At 36.7% G+C, this 23,098-nt stretch overlaps 4 protein-coding genes across 4 annotated transcripts; 1 reads left to right on the forward strand and 3 right to left on the reverse strand.

The window, feature by feature from the left end:
- Positions 1 to 11,732: 11,732 nt before the first annotated feature.
- On the reverse strand, positions 11,733 to 14,125 carry FOBCDRAFT_282828 (uncharacterized protein; the record flags this gene model as incomplete). The annotated part of the gene is made up of 3 exons (XM_054707992.2): positions 11,733 to 11,742; positions 13,548 to 13,744; positions 13,790 to 14,125. 3 exons carry the CDS (start codon positions 14,123 to 14,125, stop codon positions 11,733 to 11,735), a joined length of 543 nt encoding a protein of 180 aa, XP_054563967.2.
- A 1,545-nt stretch (positions 14,126 to 15,670) lies between these two features.
- On the forward strand, positions 15,671 to 16,284 carry FOBCDRAFT_287490 (uncharacterized protein; the record flags this gene model as incomplete). The annotated part of the gene is made up of 2 exons (XM_059611708.1): positions 15,671 to 15,868; positions 16,162 to 16,284. Coding segments are annotated over 2 exons (321 nt in total), but the record flags the coding sequence as incomplete, so codon positions are not given.
- Positions 16,285 to 20,021: 3,737 nt separating this feature from the next.
- FOBCDRAFT_282830 (uncharacterized protein) lies at positions 20,022 to 20,498 on the reverse strand (the record flags this gene model as incomplete). Its single annotated transcript, XM_059611628.1, has 1 exon — positions 20,022 to 20,498. The coding sequence occupies one exon, from the start codon at positions 20,496 to 20,498 to the stop codon at positions 20,022 to 20,024; it is 477 nt and encodes a 158-aa protein (XP_059468273.1).
- A 241-nt stretch (positions 20,499 to 20,739) lies between these two features.
- On the reverse strand, positions 20,740 to 20,961 carry FOBCDRAFT_149385 (uncharacterized protein; the record flags this gene model as incomplete). Its single annotated transcript, XM_059608317.1, has 1 exon — positions 20,740 to 20,961. One exon carries the CDS (start codon positions 20,959 to 20,961, stop codon positions 20,740 to 20,742), a length of 222 nt encoding a protein of 73 aa, XP_059468274.1.
- Between the last annotated feature and the right edge of the window lie 2,137 nt (positions 20,962 to 23,098).

Raw genomic sequence — 23,098 nt, forward strand, 5'->3', positions numbered from 1 at the left:
TCGCACATTCTTTCAAGGTCAAGGCTTCGAGTTCTTTTTCAACTTCTGTGATTTCCAGCGTCATTTGCTTGATTCCTTCGCAGAGGTTCTTGTTCTTTTGGATCTCGCGATAGTACGGCATATGGAACCGTAATTCCACTACTCCGAGATTTTCGTACCATAGGTGTACTAGGTATCCTTCTGTTTCAGTTGCTAGGTAGGGCTTGTCGTTCGGTGTGCCAGGAATCGTCACAGGAAAGCAGTCGTTGTCTTCCTTGTTTTGTCTATGTTCCTTACACCAATGATATTTGCATGAGAGCCACGATAGTTCCTCATGTTCTGAATGCGTTGGAAATGTTCTTACATCGTCCTTGACGTTGAACTTTGGTTCCCTGTGGAGTGGGTTTGTAGCAGTGTCCATGTGGTAGGCGCGTATGTTCAGGGGTGCGAGTTTGTTTGTTTCGCCATGTTCTCTGGCTTCCTGGGTGTACCTGTCTTCGGGTGAGGTCCACATCCTGCTGCCTGTTTCGTCGAACAGTTGTTCGTAGGGTTGTTGCCATTTCTGTTCCAGGCGTTCATCTTGTTTGCGGAGGTATCGTGCGGTTTCTCGTGCTACTCCTCCTCTGTGTCCCATGTGGCGGGATTGTCGATGGTGGTAGGTGCGGATCTTTGCTCCTGCCTCTCGTGCCTTTTGGAATGCCTGCTCGGTGTCTTGTAGGGTGACTCTAACTGGGATATCATCCACTTGTTTGAGTACTTCGGGTTGCTTGCCCTTGTTAGGGGTAGCGTCCTTCCCTTGTAGACCCTCTAGGTATTCCTTTGTTCCTTGTTTTGAGAGTCTTTGTTCTCTCATCATGCCTAGGGTTTCGGTGGGTGCATCTTGTGTGCTATTCTTCTTGTCTTGCTTGTATTTTCTGTGTCGGGCGTTTGTTCGTTCTCTGTATTCAGGATCGTCGCGAAGTTTCTGTTTTCTCCTTTCGTTGTATTCTGCCATCCTTTTGCGGTATGCTTCTTCGTCTCGCATCCTTTGTGCATGCCTTTCTCTCTGGAGTTGATTTTGGATTTCCCTAGTTCGTGGTTCTGGTTTCTCTTTGTTTGCTTCCTCGTAAGTGGGAAATATATCCCGGGGCTCTCTGATTGAGCTGTCCGGGTGCGGGTTCCATTCTTTTGCTGGCGTGTAGTCTTCATACAGGGCGGTGGTTTCCGCCATGTCGTACAGACTTCGTGTCATTCCCAGTGTCTGGGTCTTGATGGCCATCTGAGGGTCCTGTTCGTTAGTTGCTCCTAGTGTTTGCTTACCTCGATTAGGGTCTCTAGGTTTCTTAGGTTCCGGGCATTTGCTGGCCATATGTCCCATCCTGTTGCAATTGTAACACCTGATTTTGGACATGTCGCGGGGTCTTCTGTTGTTGTCTCGCTGTGTGGCCCCGAGGACCATGGGTCCAGGCTCAGTTCCGTGTTGAGTGTCGACGTGTCTCTTGCGTCCTTGATTGGCATTTTGCTGTTTGGTGTTCCACCGGGGGTTGTATGATCCTCCGTGTTTCTCAGCCTGTTTTTCTTTACGTCGTTCATACTGCTGGTTGTCGATTTCTACAGCGATGCTGGCAAGTTCGTTTAAATCCTTGGGCTTGGGCCTAATGTTCACCATGGCATCCTTTACTTCGGACTTGAGTCCCAAGTATACCTGTGCCATATGGGCCTCTTCGCCCCAGTTTAACTTGGCTGCCTGGTAGCGGTATTCAGCTAGGTAGTCTGCAGCTGATCCTCTTTGTTTGAGTTGCCGGATCTTCATTTCCGCCATTCGTTTTTCGTCCATGATTCCGAAAGCATTCCTGAGTTCGGATTCGAAGTGTTCGTATTTCTCATAGACATATTTGGTCATTTGCTTCCGTTCGTGGGGTGGATTATTGACATAGTCGCGGATGATAGGCTCCATCATTCGTAACGCCTTGTCCTTGAGGAATCCCATCCCGTGTCGAACCCTCAGTTCCTCGGTGGTGAACTGAATCGGGTAGTACATTTGGTAACTCCGAAGGCTGGTGAGGAATCCTTGTAATTTATCGGCGTCGCCGTTGAACGAGTCAGGCTGACGGGGTCTAAGGATCTCTCCAGGGTCTTTTCCGGTAGCAGTAAGAGCTGCGGTGTGTTCGATATGTTCCTTGTACAGCTTCTGACTGTTCTCAGCTGTTTTTCCGAGTGACTCTGCAATCTCGGCGAGGTCGGCCACCTTCTTCTCCAAGGCCTCGATCCTGTTTTGCGCGATCTTGGCGTTGTTTTTGGCGTTGTCCAGGAGGGTGTCATGCTGTTTTCCCAGGTCACGAAGTCTTTTCTTGAGCTTCTTGACTTCGTCCTCATGGGAATTCGGATGAATAGGAGGACTCTGTATCTCGTCCTCTTCGTCCGTTTCCATTGGGACCTCCTGCAGTTCCTCTGCGAGGGGTCGTGGTTCCTCAGGGGGAGTAACGTGCTGGGCACGTCCTGCGGTTGAAGGGCGGTTTGGAGTAGCAGGTGCCATTGCGTGGATATTGCTCAGCGTTACGCGGTACGGTCTGAACAAGAGCTATCAACGTGTGACGGTTGGGTTTCCAAACAGGTAAACTAGTCCGTACTAGGTTTATGTTTGCAGATAACGTAGGGCGTGATGCTGAGCGATGCGAAGTGTCACGTTTCTTAATGATCAAGTAATGCGTGTTAGGCTTATTGATGTAAAGATGCTTTATTGATAGCTGGTGAGCTAAGTTCTATGAAAGTGCAAATGAATGTGTTCTATATACTACTGTGTGTGATGTGAGGACGACGATATGTGCGGACGCTGTCGTCCTTGGGACGCTTCGTTCCATGGGACGACGGCGTCCCTACGCTGGTCGTCCCTGCATGGTTGCATCGTGATTGGTTCTTGAAAGGAGTGAAATTGTGGGGTACACGTGACGTAACCGCTGGGGTCGTAACAATAACTAGGTTAAGAAATTACTATATGCCTAGTTAGTATATAATACTGCCTATAATAAAAGTATAAAGCTTATACTAGCCTATGCTAATTTCGGATTTATGCTAGATATATATTATAATATATAAAAAACTAAAACTATTAACCTTATAGTAATTATTAGGAGTAATAATTTAAAGAATCTATATAATAAACTCTAAATAGAACTAGAATTTATAAGAAAAAGGATATAATAGTATTATAACCCTAAAAGAGTAGGAGGTCTTACCTTTTCAGAGGGAGATATAATATACCTATTTATAAAAAATATTATTATAAAATAACTAAGTTATAAACTTAACTTTAAATATATTAGACCCTATAAGATTATTAAGAAGGTCTTAAAGAATAACTATAAATTAGACTTACTATTAAAAGTTAGGCTCTATCTAATCTTTTATATTTTACTTCTTGAATTAGCAGAAGGGACTATATAAGTTAGAATAAATAATAAACTAATAGAGGTTAAGGAACTAGAAGTCTATAAAGCAGAGGAAATCTAGGATATATAAAAGATTAATAGATAAATAATATACCTAGTAAAATAGAAAAACTACCTAGAAAGCGAAAATATATAGGAATTACTAAAATACCTTATTAATGCCTAGTAACTCCTAAAGAACTTCTACTAACCTTAAATAAAGGAGAAGTATTAAGAAAATTATTACTTAAACCTAAAGCAGACTAATTAATATTATTAGGAATATAATCTACCTAGAGGTCTTAAAGCAGTATATCTTTATATATATCTAATCTAGATAAAATCTTATCCTAATAATCTACTTCCTAAAGGCTATAATAAGTAGCCTTAGAATGCTTTTTTTTTATATAATTATAGATCTTACAGATCCTAGATAATTAACTAGCAGCTAGGGCTAGATAAGATTATAATACCGCTATTTCCTTATAAAGCTTAAGAAGATCCTTACTTGCCTTATCTTTATTATTCTCTAGTTTCTTTTCTTATTTTATTAAATTTATAACTATTGCAGTTAGTAAAAGAATTAATAAATAACGCATAGTAACCTATAAGAAGATGCAATATAAGTACTATTATAGGATTTTTTAGCCTAAATATATTTACTATAATAAGCAGAATTAGTAGATATTAAATACTTCTTGCCTACCTAGAAATAATAAGTATAAGGCATATTAGCTTCTTTATTAGCAAACTTAACAGAGAGAGTAAGTATTTAGATTTTATAATCCTTATAAGATAACTGCTTAGATATATAGTTAAATATTACGAGATATAATAATAAAAGGTCTAAGTTAGGCCTTACTAAAAGAAGGATAATATTAGTTAAGATAATAGGCCTTAGGGATAAGACTACTAGAGAGGAGAGATTATATTATAATCCTAGTAGTTATATTATATATATCCTATAAAAACTCTACCTTAGGTAACTAACTAGATAAGGACTAATACTTATAGGAATAATAGTGCTCTAGGACTGCATCGTTCTAGGACTAATAATAACCTCTTATTATATTACTTTTATATAACTATTATTAGTATATAAGATATATTTATTAGCACTTTTATAGAACTTAGCTTACTAGCTATTAATAAAGTATCTTTATATTAATAAGCCTAAACTATATTACTTAATTATTAAGAGATATAATACTTTATATTACTTAGTATTATGCCCTATATTATCTATAAATATAAACCTAGTATGGACTAGTTTACCTATTTAGAAACCTAACCGTTATATAACTAGCCTATAATATTATATATAATAAAAGTATAAAGTTAATATTATTAGATATAAATTTTAGGTTTATATTAAATACTTATTATAATATATAAGAGCCTAAATTAATTAACCTAGCTATTATACTTAAAAATAATATATTAAAAAACTTATATAAGGAAATAAAAATAAAACTTAAATATATTAAAAAATAAATATAATAGAATTATAACCCTAAGAGGTTAAAGGGCTTAACCTTCTTAGAGAGGGATATAATTTACCTATTTACTAAAAATATTAAAATAAACTAATTAAGTTATAAGTTAAATTATAAATATCTTAGATTAATTAAAATTAAATAAAAAAAAGAAAAAAGGTATTTATAAGTTAGATTTACCTTTAATAATTTAATACTACTTAGTATATTATATCTTAATACTAGAATTAGTAATAAATATAATATAACGTGGTTGATAAGCATGCCGACCAGACAAGTATGCCAACCAAAAATCTCAGCCTTAAACTTTTAAATGCATTTAAAAACACCACAAACCATCTAATCAAGTAAAACTACTTACTATACTCTTCCCTAGATGTCTCAATTACTACCTGACAGGTCCTTGCATTATACCCGGCTTTACTGCATACACCACAACGCCGACTGCCTGGTTACTCCGACCTTCCTCGACCACCACTTCTTGATGATTCGGCCACTACCTGCGCATTAACATCCATCTGATCAATTACTTGTGATGCTTCCTGTATAGTCATTGCCTCTCCTTTCTGTAGTCTAGTCCTTTTTGCCCTCCGGCGCCGGCTTAGTATCTCATTCGCATCTCGAAGATTTCGCACCTTATTTCTCAATAAGACAACCTTATACATAATTACCCTTATTGCTTTAGTATTTAACTTTAAAGCCTCTATAATTAACTCTGGGGAGCTGCTTTTATATCTTCTGATTTATCTTTCTAGGTATTTAGACTGAGATTAAGCCTTTATTGCTGTTTTAGGAGTCTTTGAAACCTATGGGGTTAATAGTTGGCTAACCTCCCCGGGAGGCGTTAGGGTCCGTAGCTGCACATCAAGTTTTAAGATCACGGTTTCTGGGTCAAGAGGAGCAAGTCCAGCTCCTCTAAAACCCCCCTGGATATTGCTTTCTGTAAAAGTAGCTTTAAAGGCGGCATAAAAGGCCGGGAAGAACTCAGTCTTAGAAATATAGGTTATAGAGCATCTAATCAGATGTTCTATTTCTTGACCATAAGCCTTTTTCAGTACTGCAAAGCACCTAATATCGAGAGGCTGGAGTAGGTGAGATGCATGAGCAGGCATGCAGAGCGTAATAATCTTGCTCTCTTTGCAATATCTCTCGAAATCGGCCGAGTGGTGGCTTTCGTGGCCATCGAGGATCAGAAGACGATAGGGACCAGTTAATCGGTTAGTTATAGACCAATCAAAGTGCTTTAGCCACTCAAGACCTAGCTGATTATTGGTCTAACCATTTTGGCTTGTTGCAATAACCCAGTCGGCCGGGAGGTTGCTTTCTCGTTACCAGTTGGTAAGGTGATATTGGCCTGCACTAATAATAAACGGCGCGATTGATTGACCTTCTGCATTAATCGCCTAGATTACTATAATCCATTCCTGATTTCCAGGCTGCACTGATTTTGGTCTTCCTTGCCTTTCCGAGCCTATAACTGCCATTCCGGCCATTATAAGGCCTATCATAAAGCCAGTCTCATCAAAGTTCCAGATATCATCTGATTGGATATTATATTTCGCGATTATGTTCTATATGAGCCTAAACCAGCCACGAATAATAGTCGGATCTTCGCATTTAGCTCTCTGGTAGCTATATTTCCGAAATAAATGCATCTTTAGCTCTGGTTGCCGGTTAACGAAGTTATGAGCCCAGCGCTTGCCAACAGGTGATGCATCGCGGTCAGCGAGCAGAGAATTGGCTATTTCTTCCATAAAACGCAGTCGCATAGGAAATCCTCAGGAATCTAGGTCAAGGAGGAATTGAACTATTATCTGTTCTTCTAGATCAGATAGTTTCCATGACTTTGGGACCTAATTACTTCGCGATTAAATGCCATTCCTTCAGTCACGGAGGGTACTATATCTAACCTTATATATAGTAGCAGCGCGTCAGAGACGTAATTTTAGGTTATTTTAAAGGGCCTGAAGGGCAAGAAGAATTCTAGCTTTATTTAAAGGTTGTGATATAATAGGTGGTTGAGAAGTATCTAATCAGATGGAAATGATGTAGGATGAGGGATTTTTGGTTGGCATACTTGTCTGGTCGGCATGCTTATTAACCACGTTATATTAAAACTAATAATAAATTATAATAAATTATAAGACTAAAAGTTTATAAAGCAAAGACTATAAGAAATATAAATAAAATTAATAAATAAACTATATACCTAATTAAATAAAAAAACTACTTAGAAAATAAAAATATATAAAAACTACTAAAATACCTTATAAATACCTAATAACTCCTAAAAAACATCTATTAATATTAAAACCAAAAGAATAATTAATAAAAGCACTTAAATTAAGAAAATCCTACTTAGACTACTTAGTAGTAATAAACTAGTCTTAAAAAGTATTATCTACTATAGTATTTTTTAATATAACTTATTTATTTTATTTTGCCTTTTTTAATTTATTTATAGAGCTAAGGCTATATTAAATTATATTTATACCTCTTACCTCTACTTAATAATATTAATACTATAAATAAGTAATTTTAGTAAATTAAGTACTTATTATATTATAAATATAAATAAACTCTGCTTAAAAATTAATTAGTTTATTCTTAGCTGCCTCTTTTTTATACTTAAGGTAATACTTCTTATTAATAATCTTTTAAGCTAATATTATATTAATAAACCTATAAAATATATTTATATTAAATATATATACTTACTGCTATAAATAAGCTATAATTATTATAAGATATCTTAGATTTAATATAAAGATTATAGTAATTTAATTTTATAAGATTAAGGATATATAAATCTTTTATCTTCTAATAAATATAATTAAAATAAGGCATAATAGGGTTCCTAAATACTATAATAAGAATATAAAGAGATTTTTAGTTTTTAATAGATGTTTTCCTAGCCTTTATTATATAATTAAATATCTTAAGGGGATTATAAGATTAAGATTAGACTTACTAGGGGATAACTAATAGAAAATATAATAACTAAGCCTTAAGGACAAGGCCTAGCAGAGAGGAGAAATTATATTATAACCCTAGTAGTTTTATTATATATATCTTATATTTTTTACTAATTATTATATACCCTATTAAAATAAATTAATACTAAGATTATATAATAATAAATAATTTATTATACTTAGTATTAATCTAATATAATTACTACTAATCTTATAATAAACCTTACTAATTATTACTATTATTTACTAGTATATAAATTATATTTATTAGCACTTTTATAGAACTTAGCTTATTAGCTATTAATAAGACTTCTTTATATTAATAAGCCTAATATATATTACTTAACTATTAAGGGATATAATACTTAACCTACTTAGTATTAATGCCTTATATATTTTATATATATAATCTTAGTATAAATTAGTTTCCCTGTTTAAAACCCTATTTATTATAAGAATATAGATAAAAAGAAAATAAGCTCTAGGGACTATATTAATACTTAAGTATAAAACTAACCTTATTTTAATTAGCTATTATAAAACCATAGAAGCTAAATTAGTAATGTATTTTTATAAAAGAAGCTGCTTTTTTAAAAAAAAAAAAATTATTAAAATAATTACTTCTTTTTTTTTAAATAAATATTATAAATAAAATAATTAAATAATTTAATTAATTTATTAATAAGTTTAATAATTAAAAGTCTTAGAGTTATATCTCTTAAAGGTAATTATATTATAGAAAATAAATTATTATAATATATTTAATAAGTAAGTATAATAGATAAGTAAGTATAATAGATAAGTAAGTATAATAAAAGTCCTTACTCTTAATTTTTTAATTTACCTTAGAATACTATAAACTATTAGATTATTTAAAGCTATTTATTATATTCTTCTCTAGAGGGCTAAATATCTTCTTAATAGGTTCTTATATTATAACTAGTCTTACTATATATACTATAGTATTAAATACCTAGTCTAACTAACCTTCTTTAACTACTACCTCTTAATACTTTAGCTACTATCTATATATTAATATCTATCTAATTAATTACTTATAATATATCCTATATAATTATTATCTCTTCTTTTTATAATTTAGTCCTTTTTGCCCTTTAGTACTAACTTAATATCTTATTTACTTCTTTAATATTCTTTAACTTTACCTTTACTAATGCTAGCTAATATAAAGTTGCCTTTATTACTTTAGTATTAGACTTTAAAGCTTTAATTATTAACTTTAGGGAGCTACTCTTATATCTTCTAATTTATTTTTCTAGGTATTTAAACTAAGACTAGGCCTTAATTATTATTATTAGGGTTTTTAAAGTCTAAGAAGTAAAAGGTTTAGCTGCCTTCTTAGAAGGTATTAGAGTCTATAATTATATATTAAGCTTTAATATTATAGTTTTTAAGTTAAAGAGATAAAGTCTAGCTCCTTTAAAAGCCCCCTAGATATTACTTTTTATAAAGGTAGCTTAAAAAGTAAGATAAAAGGCTAAGAAGAACTTAATCTTTAAAATATAAGTTATAAAATATCTAATTTAATACTTTATTTTTTAATTATAGGTATTCTTTAATATTAAAAAATATCTAATTTTAAAAACTAAAGTAAGTAAAATATATAAGTAGGTATATAAAGTATAATAATCTTATAATCCTAATAATATTATTTAAAGTTTATAAAGTAATAACTTTTATAATTATTAAGGTATTATAACCTTATGGTTATATTATATATATCTTATATTTTTTAACCTATTATTAGATAATCTAAAATAATTATACTTTTAATTATAATTATTTATAAAGGATTATAAAGTAAATTATAATTTCTTTCTAGGATTATAATTATAATTATAATTACCTAAAAAATTACTTTAATATATAAAATACTTTTATTAATACTTTTATAGATTCTAGCTTATTAGCTATTAATAAAACTTCTTTATATTAATTAAGCCTAACTTATATTAAATTTAGTATTAAGAGATATAATACTTTAATAATGCTTAGTATTATATCTTATATAATTTACTAATAATAAACCTAGTATGGCTTAGTTTATTATAATTAGAAAACCCACTATTATATAAGGATTAAAAGATAATAGAGATTAATTAATTACTTAGTTATAAATTAATTTAAGTACTTTAACTACTTAAGATTTAGCTTATTATAATAACCTAATTAGCTAGGAGGTTATTATCTTAATATTAGTTTATAAAATAATACTAGCCTATATTAATAATAAATACTAGGATTAATTAACCTTTTATATTAATTATTAGAATTATAATAATTTATTTATAGTTTCTAGGCTATACTAATTTTAGCCTCTCTTGCCTTTCTATACTTATAATAACTATCCTAGATTATAAAAGGCCTATTATAAAGCTAATCTTATTAAAGTTTTAAATATCTTCTAATTAAATATTATATTTTATAATTATATTTTATATAAGCTTAAACTAGCTATAAATACTAATAGGATTTTTATATTTAGCTTTTTTATAATTATATTTATAATAAATCTATATCTTAAGCTCTGGTTATTAGTTAATAAAGTTATAAGCTTATTATTTACTAATAAGAAGTATATTATAGCTAATAAGTAGAGAATTAATTATTTCTTTTATAATATACTATTATAAAGGAATTCCTTATAAATCTAAATTAAGAATAAATTAAATTATAATTTATTCTTTTTAATTAGATAATTACTATAAGTTTAGGCTATAATTATATTATAATTAAATACCTTATTATTAGCATTATAGCTATATTTAGCTAACTTAGTAGATCTCTATAGTATATTAAGTGCTTAGATTTAAATTATTTTAAAGGGCCTAAAGGGCAAGGATAATTCTAGCTTTATTTAAAGATTATAATATATTAAGTAATTAAGAATTATTTAATTAGATTATATTAATAAAGGTAAGGGATTTTTATATACTTACTTATCTATTATACTGGCTTATTAAGTATATTATAAATAATTAATAATTAAATAGGATATTAGTAATTATAAATATAAGAACCTATCTTTTAAATAAACTTAATAATTAAAAGTCTATTAAGTAATTTTATATTTTAAAAATATTTAATTAGAATATTTATTAAAAATATATATATATAGTTTTAAGTTTATAAATTAGCTTTAAAAAATACATTTAAATATCTTAAAAGTTTATTATAATTTAAATATTTATTACCTTTTAATAAGTAAAGATTTATTAAGTTAATATTATTATAATTAGTTATTTTAATTATAACTTAAACCTAGCTATATATATATTAACTAAAAAGCCTTATTTACTTTTAAACTAGGCTTAATTATATTTTTATAATTTACTTTAAAAAATATTATATTTTAATTATCTAATAACTTTACTTCGAGGTTAATTAAATATATTAAAGACTAATTTATTAATATATTAATAAGTTATTTAATTTAAATATATATCTTTTAATTATAACTATTAATTATAATAATTAAAGTCTTTAAATAAATAAGTTAATTATATTAAGTTTATATTTATAAATTATATAAAGTATATATAATAATAGGTTTTCTAACTAAAGTAAACTAAGTTATACTAGGTTTATTATTAGCAGATTATATAAGGCATAGTATTAAGTATAATTAAAGTATTATATCCTTAATAGTAGATTTAATATATATTAGGCTTAATTAATATACAGAAGTTTTATTAATAGCTAGTAAGCTAAAATCTATAAAAGTAAAAATAAAAGTAATTTATATAGTAAAGGTAATAATTATATAATTATAGTTATAGTTATAATCCTAATAGTAGGATTATAGTTAAGGTTATAATCCTATATAGGCAATTATAATTAAGAGTATAAGTATATTAGAGGTCTCTAATAATAGGTTAGAAAATATAAAGTATATATAATATAACTGCAGGGTTTATAATAATATATTACTAAGTTTTATAAAGTATTTTATTTTTAAATAATTAAATAATATATATTAGGCTTATTAATATAAGAATACTTTTATAATATTTAATAAACTAAGTTTTATAAAAGTATTAATAAGTATAATTTATATATTAATAATTTATTTTAATTAAGTAATATAATATAAGGTTATTATTAATCTTATAGTAACTTAGTCTTAGGTTATTATTAGTTTTATATTATTAGTCTTAACCTGTTTCATAAATAAAAATAAAAATATAAGATATATATATTATAATTATTAGAATTATAATATAATTTCTCCTTTTTAGTAATTTTACCCTTATGGCTTATTATCCTAATTAATATTTTCTTTTTTTTAATAAGTCTTACCTTAAACATTTTTTAAGCTTTTAATATTTTTATAATAATTATTATTATTATATTTAGTATATTATAGCTAGTAATTGCCTACTTATTAGTATTTAGTATTATAAATATACTATAGATAATCTACTTATAAACCTTTAAATAACTAAGTTTACTTAATTTTAAGATTAATAATCCCTTATAATATATCTTTTATATAAACTTTATATTTTCCTTTAATTTTAATCCTATAAAGTATATAATTAATAACTTTATAAGAATTACTACTATTTATACCTAGAAGTTAAGAGATTAAGAAATCCTTTATAACTAGGACTTATTAAGTCTCTTATAGAGGCCTTCTTTTCTTATAACTATAATATAATAACTTCTCGCCTTATTATTAAATATAATAGATATAATATATGCATTAGAGGTTATTGCCATGGCAACCTTGCTTAAAACTAAGTTATGCTTTACTAGCTCCTTAATAGTAATATTATATACTATTATAAATAGGTAGGAAGTTTTATTAATGCAGTGTTGCGCCTAAAGGCATTTACTAAATCTAATATCTAAGAACTTAAATAAGAAAAACCTTAAACTAACTAAAAAGTAAACTACTTAGGGTTATATAATAATTAGGGGCATTTTGGCTTTAAATAAGTAAGTATTAGCTAATACCCTTTAGTAGTATAATTAGTAGTAAATAATAACTATCTTATTAATAAATAGAAATAAAACTACTTCTCTTAATAATAATAATACTTTACTAAGCTTTATATTAGAAGATATTACTCTCTTAGTTAAACCTAGACAGAAGGTAGTATTATTTAGCTAAACTAGTAGGTTCTTATTAATTATCTTATGATTTAAGAAAATTAAATCTTAGGATATTTTAGTAATAAATCCTCTACAATTCTTCTTCTTCTTTATCTTCTAAATCAACTGCATCGAGAGGGTAAGCCATTTCCCATACCCAATGAATACCGCCTCCTGTTACGACAAGGATGACGAGGAATCGGCGGCGGCAAATCTTGTCTCCCTTGATGATGGTCCACTTGACAAAGCTTATGAACCAAGATATCACTGCCACAGGGATAGAAACGACCAGCCAAAGTAGGGAGGTCAATGGGCTGATTACCAAGGAATGAAAGAGAGATGAAATCCCTTTAAGAATCCGAGACCGCCAGCTTCTCAGCTTTCCTAGGCAAAAGCTTACAAAGCGCCCAGTCTCGGTTGACGCCATTCTCTTCTACTCGATACTGTACCAGCCAGCAAAGCCGAGAATGAAGATGACAGTGCCTCCAATAACATATACACAAGATATATACCCAACCATGGCGTTGATGTGTTCCAAGAATGGTATGGAAGGTAGATTGTTTTATGTCAACAAATCATTGCCCTTGTCAAGGTAACAAATGCCAATGCAGATTGCAACAGCGACAGTAGTGAACAGGACAGATACAACAACCTTCCAGTGCCTAATACTGAACTGGATCCAACTCCAGAGTACTATGAGGTGATTTAGGAAAACTGTTTCCTGCACATATCCATCATCTTCTGGCTGATCATCGACTGGTGCTTTATCCTGTTCGAGGTCAGGCCTCTCACAGTAGGCCGGTGGCTAACCAACAGTCCCGGAATGAGATGCATCTGCATCCTTCAGCGGAGAGGTGAAAGGATCTTGAACCTTGATCTCAGACGTTTCAAGCTCCTCCATTGATGGTGTCGAAAGCCCAGAGGAGGATGAAGCGGGATTAGAAGCACTCGACGCTTCGGGAGAGGGAGATCGTGAGGATGAAGTACTGGGCCGGCCAGTTGCATCCTGTTCCTGAAAGTCGGATGAACAAGGAGACTGAGGGCATGAAGAGCCGGTAGTGGTAGATCCCGAAGACCGAGGGCGCGGGGAGCCCTGCGAAGTAGGCCCGGCGTTGCGGCGGGGCTTTCTGTGAGGTGACTTAGGTGCCATTGCGAGTAATGATGAAACCCTTGAAGAGAATTGTCGTGAGTTGTTGGTTGAAGTATGTGTTTGTTACAAGTGTTGTGATTATGATTGTGAATTGAAGTGAATGGTTGTTGTTTCTGAAGACTACAGTTACCGGAATTCATCATAAATTAAATAATTAACTACACGTTGTTTCAATTCCTTGCATTATGACCTTCAATCTCAGTGCTCACCGAGATGTCAATGGCCTTTCAGATGCTGAACAACATCATTCTTTGACTTGTAATAGCCAATAGCCGCGGCAATGTCCAAGCGGCGTAGGTGTTTAGGGTAGCTCCGAGCTAAAATTAGCCAGGGCCATTGAGCATTGGTTGGGTATATTTTTAGCGCACCAACACAAGAACAGATGAGCATTGATTCGCTTTCAGGTATGCCTTTGTTCAAGTGTCCTGAACAGCGCGACCGTGAGGGACAGAGCGTGTTTACATGTTACAGAGTGAGCCCAGTGATAAAGAGTCATTTGTCTTGGATGTCTTTGACTTGTAAGGTCTTGCAGACCAATCGCCCGACAAAGAGAAGCTGCTACGGAAGCTCAAACACCAAGCGGCAGAGGAGTCGGTCAAACCATGCGCATTCGGTTCTTTGTGGACCTTTACTCATCTTGTTTCTGACATTGCGTTGTTCGCGTTGTCTTGACTTCTGCCAACCTCAATGCAATGCATGATGCACTTGAAGCATCGGGGTTCTCGAGGTGTCTGATGGACGTTGAGCCAGGAAGCAAAGCGAACGTATTCATTAAGAAATTGACAATTTAGTGTGATTTTCAATAAATGGAGGAGAAAGTGCCAGGGATGGAAACGGAGGTTGGAATGACCGAAGCTGGCAGCCCAATGTCTGATCTCAGTTCTCTTCGCTTAAGCTCGTTCGTTGATCTGGTAAAGCATGAATTGCGGCATGAGCTTATGACAGTCGTCTAAGCTTAGTGGGATCACGATCAACACTTCCAACACTGCCGCGACTCTCTGGAACAGTCCCTAATGAATCGAGACCCATTGCCATCAACATGCGCGACATGCCATTATCAGTCAAAGGCGCATTCGCAGCTGCAATTGAGCCAGGACGAGCGCCTTGTGAACCAACCACGATTCTGGGAAGCACATAAAATGGTGACTCAATTGATTCGTCGCGCGCATTGTTAATTAAATCAAGCTCCTTTCAGTTCTGGCTGAGCCGGCGTACGCCAGCAAATCTCAATCCGATGAACTTAACCAAGCGCAATTAGAGCTAGACTTGCACTCAACATTACATACAGTCAAATGAGGATCAAAATCGGCTTTTTGTATCATGTATTTTTGAAGGATTGAATGACATACTTGGCTTTACAGTAGGTCTCTGTGATGACCAGCTAATTGTGCTGAAGTGAGCTTGAGAATGCCGACTGAGAGACCGAATTAGCTAAGATGAGATGGCTGGAGCGAGGGCCTCGTCAGGTGGAGGAAATCGCGCTAGGATAACCAGACAGGACCCTGCGACCCCGAAGGTCTTGGTGGTGTCCTCCCACGACCCGCGCGTTTCGACCCCGAGGCAGTCGCTGAAGCCATCAACACCCTCGCTCAGCAGGGGATCCTCTTCAAGAATGAGGTCGAAGCGGCCCAGCGCCCTCGTGACGGTGTCGAAGACCTCCTCCGTCAAATGGGGGCACAACTGGGCGGCATCAACACTCGTCTCCGAATTCTTGAAGGCAGTGTCAATCGCATGGAAGCAACCGTCGCTGGCTAAGGTGACCGTTTGGATAGTATCGATGGTCATCTCGCCAACCTGTTAGCACCATAAACCTTTCCCGCCCTTCTTCATCAACATATGTAGGACCTCCGCAACAAGGAACGTTCGCGCCCGAGCTTCCAACGCCCGAGTCACTGAGACTGTCACCGCCCTGACCCCTCTTGTCAATCCAGAGACTGGCGAGGACATTCCCAACTTCCCCCGCATCAATGGCGATGCCCAAGAGCTCAACAGTATGTATATGTATTCCTCCCATCCTATCGCCAATTAATTCTAAGATCTGCATTGCAGTTCGCGAGCTTGGAGCCCTTCTGGAAGTCCTCGGCGTGCGCTGCAATAGAACTGCTGAGCGCAAGCGAGCTGCTTTCTTCAATGCCATTGGCACAACACTCATGGCGCACAAGTTAGTGCTTTTTCAGTTTATCGCATTCTGGAATGGAGTTTGGTGTAATCGGTTCAAGAGAACTATACCTATCTGTAGTTGGCTATCAATTTTGGTATACCTAGACCTAGGGAACACGGAATAGACATGGAAAATGTCTTGATGAATATGCTTTCAACTGAGTAACTGTTTGTGACTGCGAAATGCGACGAGTCGAGATGCGCGCGGTCTGTCACCCGGAAATATCGTTTGGAGGGCGTTTTAGTGATTGCATAGGGCATCTTCCACTGGAACACCTCCTGAAGCTGGCCACTACGAGCGCATTAATCAGCAGCCGAGTCCCGTTGCCTTCTGGACAGATCAGCTGTCGGGAAATCTACGGGCCCATGTTTATCTTAGCGCGGTTTCCCTTATCTGAAGCAAGCCACTGACAAATTGGTCTCGCCTCAGCGATTTTATCTTAGCCCGTATTCTTAAGCTTACTTCAGTGCAATTTGCTGGCCGTTACATCAACCCTCAAATCTGGAACAGTCAATGCATGTAAACTGTGTCTTGACTCTCAAATAGATTAAACCAATTGGAGACCAAGATTTCACTACTTCAATATTCTAATCTAGATGCTGGTGTTTCTGGTTGCAAATAATACAGTACCTAAAAGCTGGATGAGAATTACCCCTCAAGGTTGGGTATATTGGTGCGCTCTGCCAATACAATGCAGGGAGAGTAGTCTGAACAAACAGCTATCCTGTCAACGTAAATACAATTCTTATTATTATACGTGCTGTTTATATAATTATTTCGTATCGAACTGCACCTTTCAATTCCGTAGCTTGCAAGCTGGAGATGCTGAGCTTGAAAAAACCATAACTCAAGATGGCGCCATGTGTAACCACAAAGCCAGCATAGACCTGCACCAAGATCAAATTACACGTCATCCTCAACATTTGGTTTTTTTTATTGAGCTTAATGATTGCAGGCTCTGTTACCATGTCTTTCTCCTTTCATTATTTATCATATTCTCTCCACAACTCACTGCGAGTCACGCTACTGATGTTACCCGAAACGGTATTGCCAATCGAACTCATTTTACTATGCCACAGGTCAAACTTCACAGTACGTCGTGGAAACACGTCCGGAGGCACCAATTCTGTGTACTCATAACATGAGGCTGTTGTCCAAGGTGTCAGAACCTCCCTCTTCAGAGAGCTCCCATGGAATGAAGCGCCCCTGCAATGCAAGCACCCAAGACTTGAACGACGAAAAGTCAATTCCACAAGTCACCCGCTCTAAACAGCTAACAGTGAAGCATCGGACATGAAGAGTGCCAATAGAATCCGCTACCATGCCCGAGGAGCAAAGGCCGAGGACGACAAGGCCAACAGAGCCTTAGAATACGCCAAGAATATGAATCAAATGGCCGAACGAAGCATCAAAGCGGCTAGAGCGCTTCTTGAAGGGGACACACTTCCAGGGAGAGAGCCGCAAAGAAGGCCTATGATGGGGTAGAAGCAGAAGCAGAAGACATGAACAGGACATATAGGACAGCTGAACGTCGGTTGGAAGAGTTTCTGGACAGCGAAGTATAATCGCTCCCACGCTGGCCCTTAAGCAAGATTGGAGATATAGACAGTCAGGTTGAAAGACGCAGGGATAAAACGATTGATTTGGTAGAGGCGTTAATTTAAATCTCTTGCTCAAACCATGGGCGAGAAATGCCAATAGCCAAGAAAGTAGTAGTTCAGGCTTGCGGAGCTAGGATTCACTATTATGCTGTTAATATTTTAGCGGCATAATGAAATGTTCTCCAGGCAGTCTTGGTCAATCTCGATTATGGCTTTGCCGCTTGCTACCATTCTTTTTACATACCTGCACGTATTAATTGATTCGCATATCTTGAGTAAATGTGTATTTATATAGACATCTTCTCGATCTAGAGAAGAGCGTCGCCATTAATATTCCCTAAATTATAAATGCTGAATCTGGCGGCGTTACGACAGGCACGAAGGATGCTGTATGATGTGATGCAACGACCAACCGTTCACAACCAACGCTCAGGAATGGAACGCGTTGTATTGACTTTAACTTGTCCCGTGCTGAAAGTGAAGAAACCATGGTTGCCTGAGTGAAGATTTTAGATGGTTCACTCTGGCCAGGTACTGGACACTGTTGTCAATGAGTGATGAGTTGTTAACGACGTTGGAATGTTCAGCCTCCCTATGTGGCAACTAATAGCTGAGCCTGGTGCTGATTTAACGTTTGCTATATAAAAATAGGTACTATTGCTTCCTTACCCTTGGCGTTGCTAGTGCCGCGTATCGAGTACAGTGAATTGAGTCTGAGATGATACTGAGATTGTCAGAGTTGAAAGCAGCCCATGGAATGCAACAGCTCTTCCATACCTAGGAATTCATGACTATCTCTGAGAACTGACATGGTAGATCCGTTGGCGACATCTCCGCGCCCTCCTTGCCTCAAGATACGATCATCTGGTCAAGTATTACCCCATAACAAGAGCTTCAGAAATACATACGACTTACGGCAAGCGAAAAACCGTTCAAAATGTAGTTTTTCCCGGTCACCTGTTACTTGGATAAACTATCATGATGTTGATCACATGATAAGTCTTAGTACTGGTGATATGCACCAAATCTCATGGCTGCTTCGGAGTCCTGGTCGGTCATAAGAAGATGCAGCAGCACCCTAACTTTCAATAAGCTACTCTATTAATTCTATAATTAAAAAAGCTCAGGATCGATAATAATCTAACTCTCGACCTCCTGGCCCACCAGTCTCTGTCCCAAGGTCTTACATCGACGGTCGAAGAGTATTGATTTAAATTCATCGTCGCTGTGACCCGCTTCACTTACAAGCCATCAGCCTTACTCCCCGACGGCGCCGGAAGAAGTGAGATAATTATCGGTGTGAATAAACAAACAGAAGCCGCGTATCTCCCAAAAGGGAACGCTATGGTCACGGTTGGGGGACTGGGGATAGGGACGAATCATTTTCAAGAGCAACAGACTAAGAGCACAATAGACCAGCACCAAACACTTGGCAGCACCAGCACCGCTTTCACCGTCAGGTACAAAGCCAGCCGATGAATCAGTTTAACTGGCATTAAGAAGACCAGCAGTGGCAGCGGCAAGAGTCTTAGGTCCCAGAAAGACAGGAAATCAACACCCAGCATTCATATGACGCTGAGATGTCCTCTTTGAGCCATAGATCTGATGAGTGATAATAGTGGGAGTGGTAACAAGCTACCTAGCCTCATGTCCAGCAGTGCCAGTCGTAGTCGATCGTCGAGCAACTCAGCGAATGCCTCGACAGGTTCTGGAGCACAACTGCCTCTCGTCTCCCCAATATCAACGTACGCGTTCCAACTAGTATTGTTACTCATGACTTCTAGATTGCTTTATCCAAGCCACTCTCGAAGTCCACGGCTTGGGCCCTTATGACGCTCCTCAAGAAACTCTCCTTCCACGTCAACAAGGCTCTCTCCTGATGAACCAGGAGGAACAATTGACATGTTCTGTTGGCACTGTCAGTTGAAATGCCAGAGGACATTGAGATTATGAATACCCATTTGTTCTGAAGCCTAAGGAAATGGACGCCGAAAAACTAAGTTGATATATCAGTGAAAGCGGAATCTACGTCTATCTAGGAATGACCAGCTTGGGGTTCCCGTTGATAAGATTCATCAATGGTGGATTCAAAAAATTCACAGTATCTGAGTGGCTCTATGTAGACGTAAAGGTATCAAGAAGGTTGGAAGGCGAACTCGTCCAAAGCTCTCGAATACATCGCTAGGCCAGCAATAGCCCTCATCTGCTTCGCTGGAGCTGGATTTGATACGGAGAAAGGAAGCATGCGTTGTATGGCGCTGTGGTCCCTTATGCGATCCCAGCGACCCGAATCCTTCAGAGAGTCTCCATCCAGGTCACGGCATAGGACGGCCCTGAACAGGTCTGTGGAAGCGTTGAACGACGAGCCTAAGATGCCAAAGCTGGTCCCGCGTGTTAGCTTCAAGTGCACAGTATATGCTGAGTACATGCTTTCCCTCGCATCTCCAAGCGGGGTCAATTTCACCATGAACGACTGGATTATCGAGAGATTGTGCTCTGCTGTTTTTAGTGACCTGGTTTGACCTTCCATGTAAACGGTGTCCTGCAGCAGGTCTTCTAATATTGTCGCTTCTTTTTCGGCCATCTTGAGCTCTTTGCTCTTTTGTGTCATGATATTTGGTGCTTCATGCTTTGATCTTCGTGTTTCTTGCTGTCGTCGATCGATCGTCGCACTTCCACTTCGAGAGACTTGACTTTCTCTTGTAGCCCCGCCACAGCAACCTCCTTGAGCTTCTGGTATGCTGCCGCCTTCTCGTCTGTTAGCTTCTGTTGCTTCTTGGCTGTGTCCCGGATCTTCGTCTCGAGAATGCCCCTTTCAGCTTTCCACTCTCCAGCTTGTTAGCCAAACTCTTTCATATTCTTTTATTAAGCCGTTCCGGTTTCTTCGAGTAGCTTTCGGAGTCTGTCTTTATCGAGAGCAATCCGGAGCCGACGGACGTTGGTGGCCTACTTGCATAATGTAGCCAAGCGGCTGCTTGAGCTTCTTCTCCGCGGCTCTGTTGTATGACAACACATCTCTCATGAACTAAGATGGGAGGAAAGCCCATTCGTTCATTGGACTCAGGTCCAAGCATTAGGACAATAGCTTTTGGTGCCAAGGCTGTCTACTTACATGGTGCAGCTAGCCGCTGTAGCCACGGTAGAAGCCATGCTCAGTCTATTTGTACCACTTGCAACACCCTTCCGCTTATGAGCGAACAATGGATCGCTTCCACTGCAACGAAGCTCGCTATGTACCGGCGCTTCGTGCTTCATGAATTGATTCAGCTGAGAAAAGAACGGTATCCTATCACGTGGTCTTGTGCCAGCCCCGAATGTCAAATCAATTCAAGTTTCCTGTTCAGCTTCTCTTGACTGCCGCGTCTGCCGTCCCAAAGTAAAGAGTACGATGTAATAGACACAGGACAAGGAGCAGAGGACCAGGGGTCATGCATGTTTTCTCCTCTCTGAAGAAGCGCGAAGGCCAACATCAAGCATTTGGGCATCCGCATGCTCATCGTCAGGATCATGCAGCAGGGGATCTTTGCCTCCCCTGCTCTTAGTCCCATTGACCATATCTAGGTACACCGCCTAGAAAAGCAGTATCGCTAACAGATCAAGGCTATCGTTCTCGGGAGGGAAGATGCTCGTATTCCTGGGCCAGTGATACGTGAGTCAAAGGAGGAGATCGTCAACGCCTATCACAGGCTTGTATTTAGCGAGAGTGTCGAGACCGAAATTGTCCTTAACTTGACCATTGACATACTTCAGTGGTTAGCTTCCCAAACTTACAGAAATAAGTAATATCACTAAACAAGTACCTTACTGATCTCATCAGTTATTCGCGTTGACGACATCCCCTCTCACATGGCAATCCCCTTATATGGCTATTACCAGCAATAAATTACCAGTAACATATTTCCAGCAACTTATGGCCACCCCAGGCAGGGCTTTTATTCTCTGTTCTAGCTGGAGTAGGCCGGCTTTTGAAGGGGCAGGCCACAAAGTGCTAGACGTCTCGAGTGATTACAGCCTCTTATGGAAACGGCAAACCAAGAGGGTAGGATTTCCGATGTCTGTTGTCCTCACTGCCAGGCTCCCAGCACAGGGCCGTGATTTCTACCACCTTATCAGGCTGCGCTGGATCCGAGGGTGACGAGGTTAGGCTTTCTGATCATCGAACGAGCTGTTCGACCTGTTGTTATCTTCATTTGGCGAACAGCTATCGGATGTGTTATTATTCCTTATGAAGCTTGTTGCTGTCCATTGAACAGGTAATGGCCAGACAAAGTCGAGTTCCTCGCCGATCTTCGGCCAGCGCAGACCTTTACCGGAATCATGCTTATAGGCAAGTTTGGGGTCTGCGTCAATAGCATCGACTTCTTAACAAAGCGGAGCATTTGACGACGAATCACTTTGCGTACCTCATCAAAACCAGCAACATTAGCATCAAATAGAGATTTGTCGTCAACAAGCGGGTCGAAGCCCTCCTTTTTAGTGCTCTGTAGTGCCTGGTTAGAAGATGCCCCTGCTTATTTGGATTCAATCTTATATAAAATAAACATAGGTTGGTCAACCCACACTTACAATAAGTAATAGGGGCATTGAAGTCAACTTCACGAATGCATATTTAGAACTCTATATATAAGTAATAGATAATAAAACTAAGTATAAATTACTTATACTGCTGTTATTCTTGCAGCAAATGACCTTAGCATTGCAAATCTCAGAGTTAGTGCAGGTTTAACCATAAAGCGTTAGGTAAGTAGTATAATTAAGGAGTAAAAGATGTCTACTGCTATTCGCGTCAGTAGTACAGCAGAACTGAGTTCCTAAAGAACAGGCATTGTGCTGCTGAGTAGCTGAGGGAGCTGGGCAGTTCGTGCTATTAACATCCCTTTTGGTTACTTCTAAGCATACATCATGTTAGAGACGTTGTTAGATGCATTAAAAAAAGCTTACAACGGAGGGCCGGCATTATGGTCCAGGGAAAGTCACCGAAATTCGGGCCACTAGGGTCAATATCTTAGCCTCAACCTCTGCAGCCGGTTCGGCAATAGGAGATGCTAAAGCGCCTTGCAGCAGCGCGAGACCGCAGCAGAGAGTGGAAGGTTGCATGGTGATAGTGTGTAGCTTAAGTGCAGGGCGAGTAGCTAAAGATAGGCTGTAGTAGAAAGAGATTGTGTGGTCAAGTAGCTAAGGGAGTAGCGAGATGTAGAGTGACCGACATGG

The sequence above is a fragment of the Fusarium oxysporum genome, chromosome XII (assembly GCF_013085055.1).
Source record: "Fusarium oxysporum Fo47 chromosome XII, complete sequence".
Taxonomy (NCBI): domain Eukaryota; kingdom Fungi; phylum Ascomycota; class Sordariomycetes; order Hypocreales; family Nectriaceae; genus Fusarium; species Fusarium oxysporum.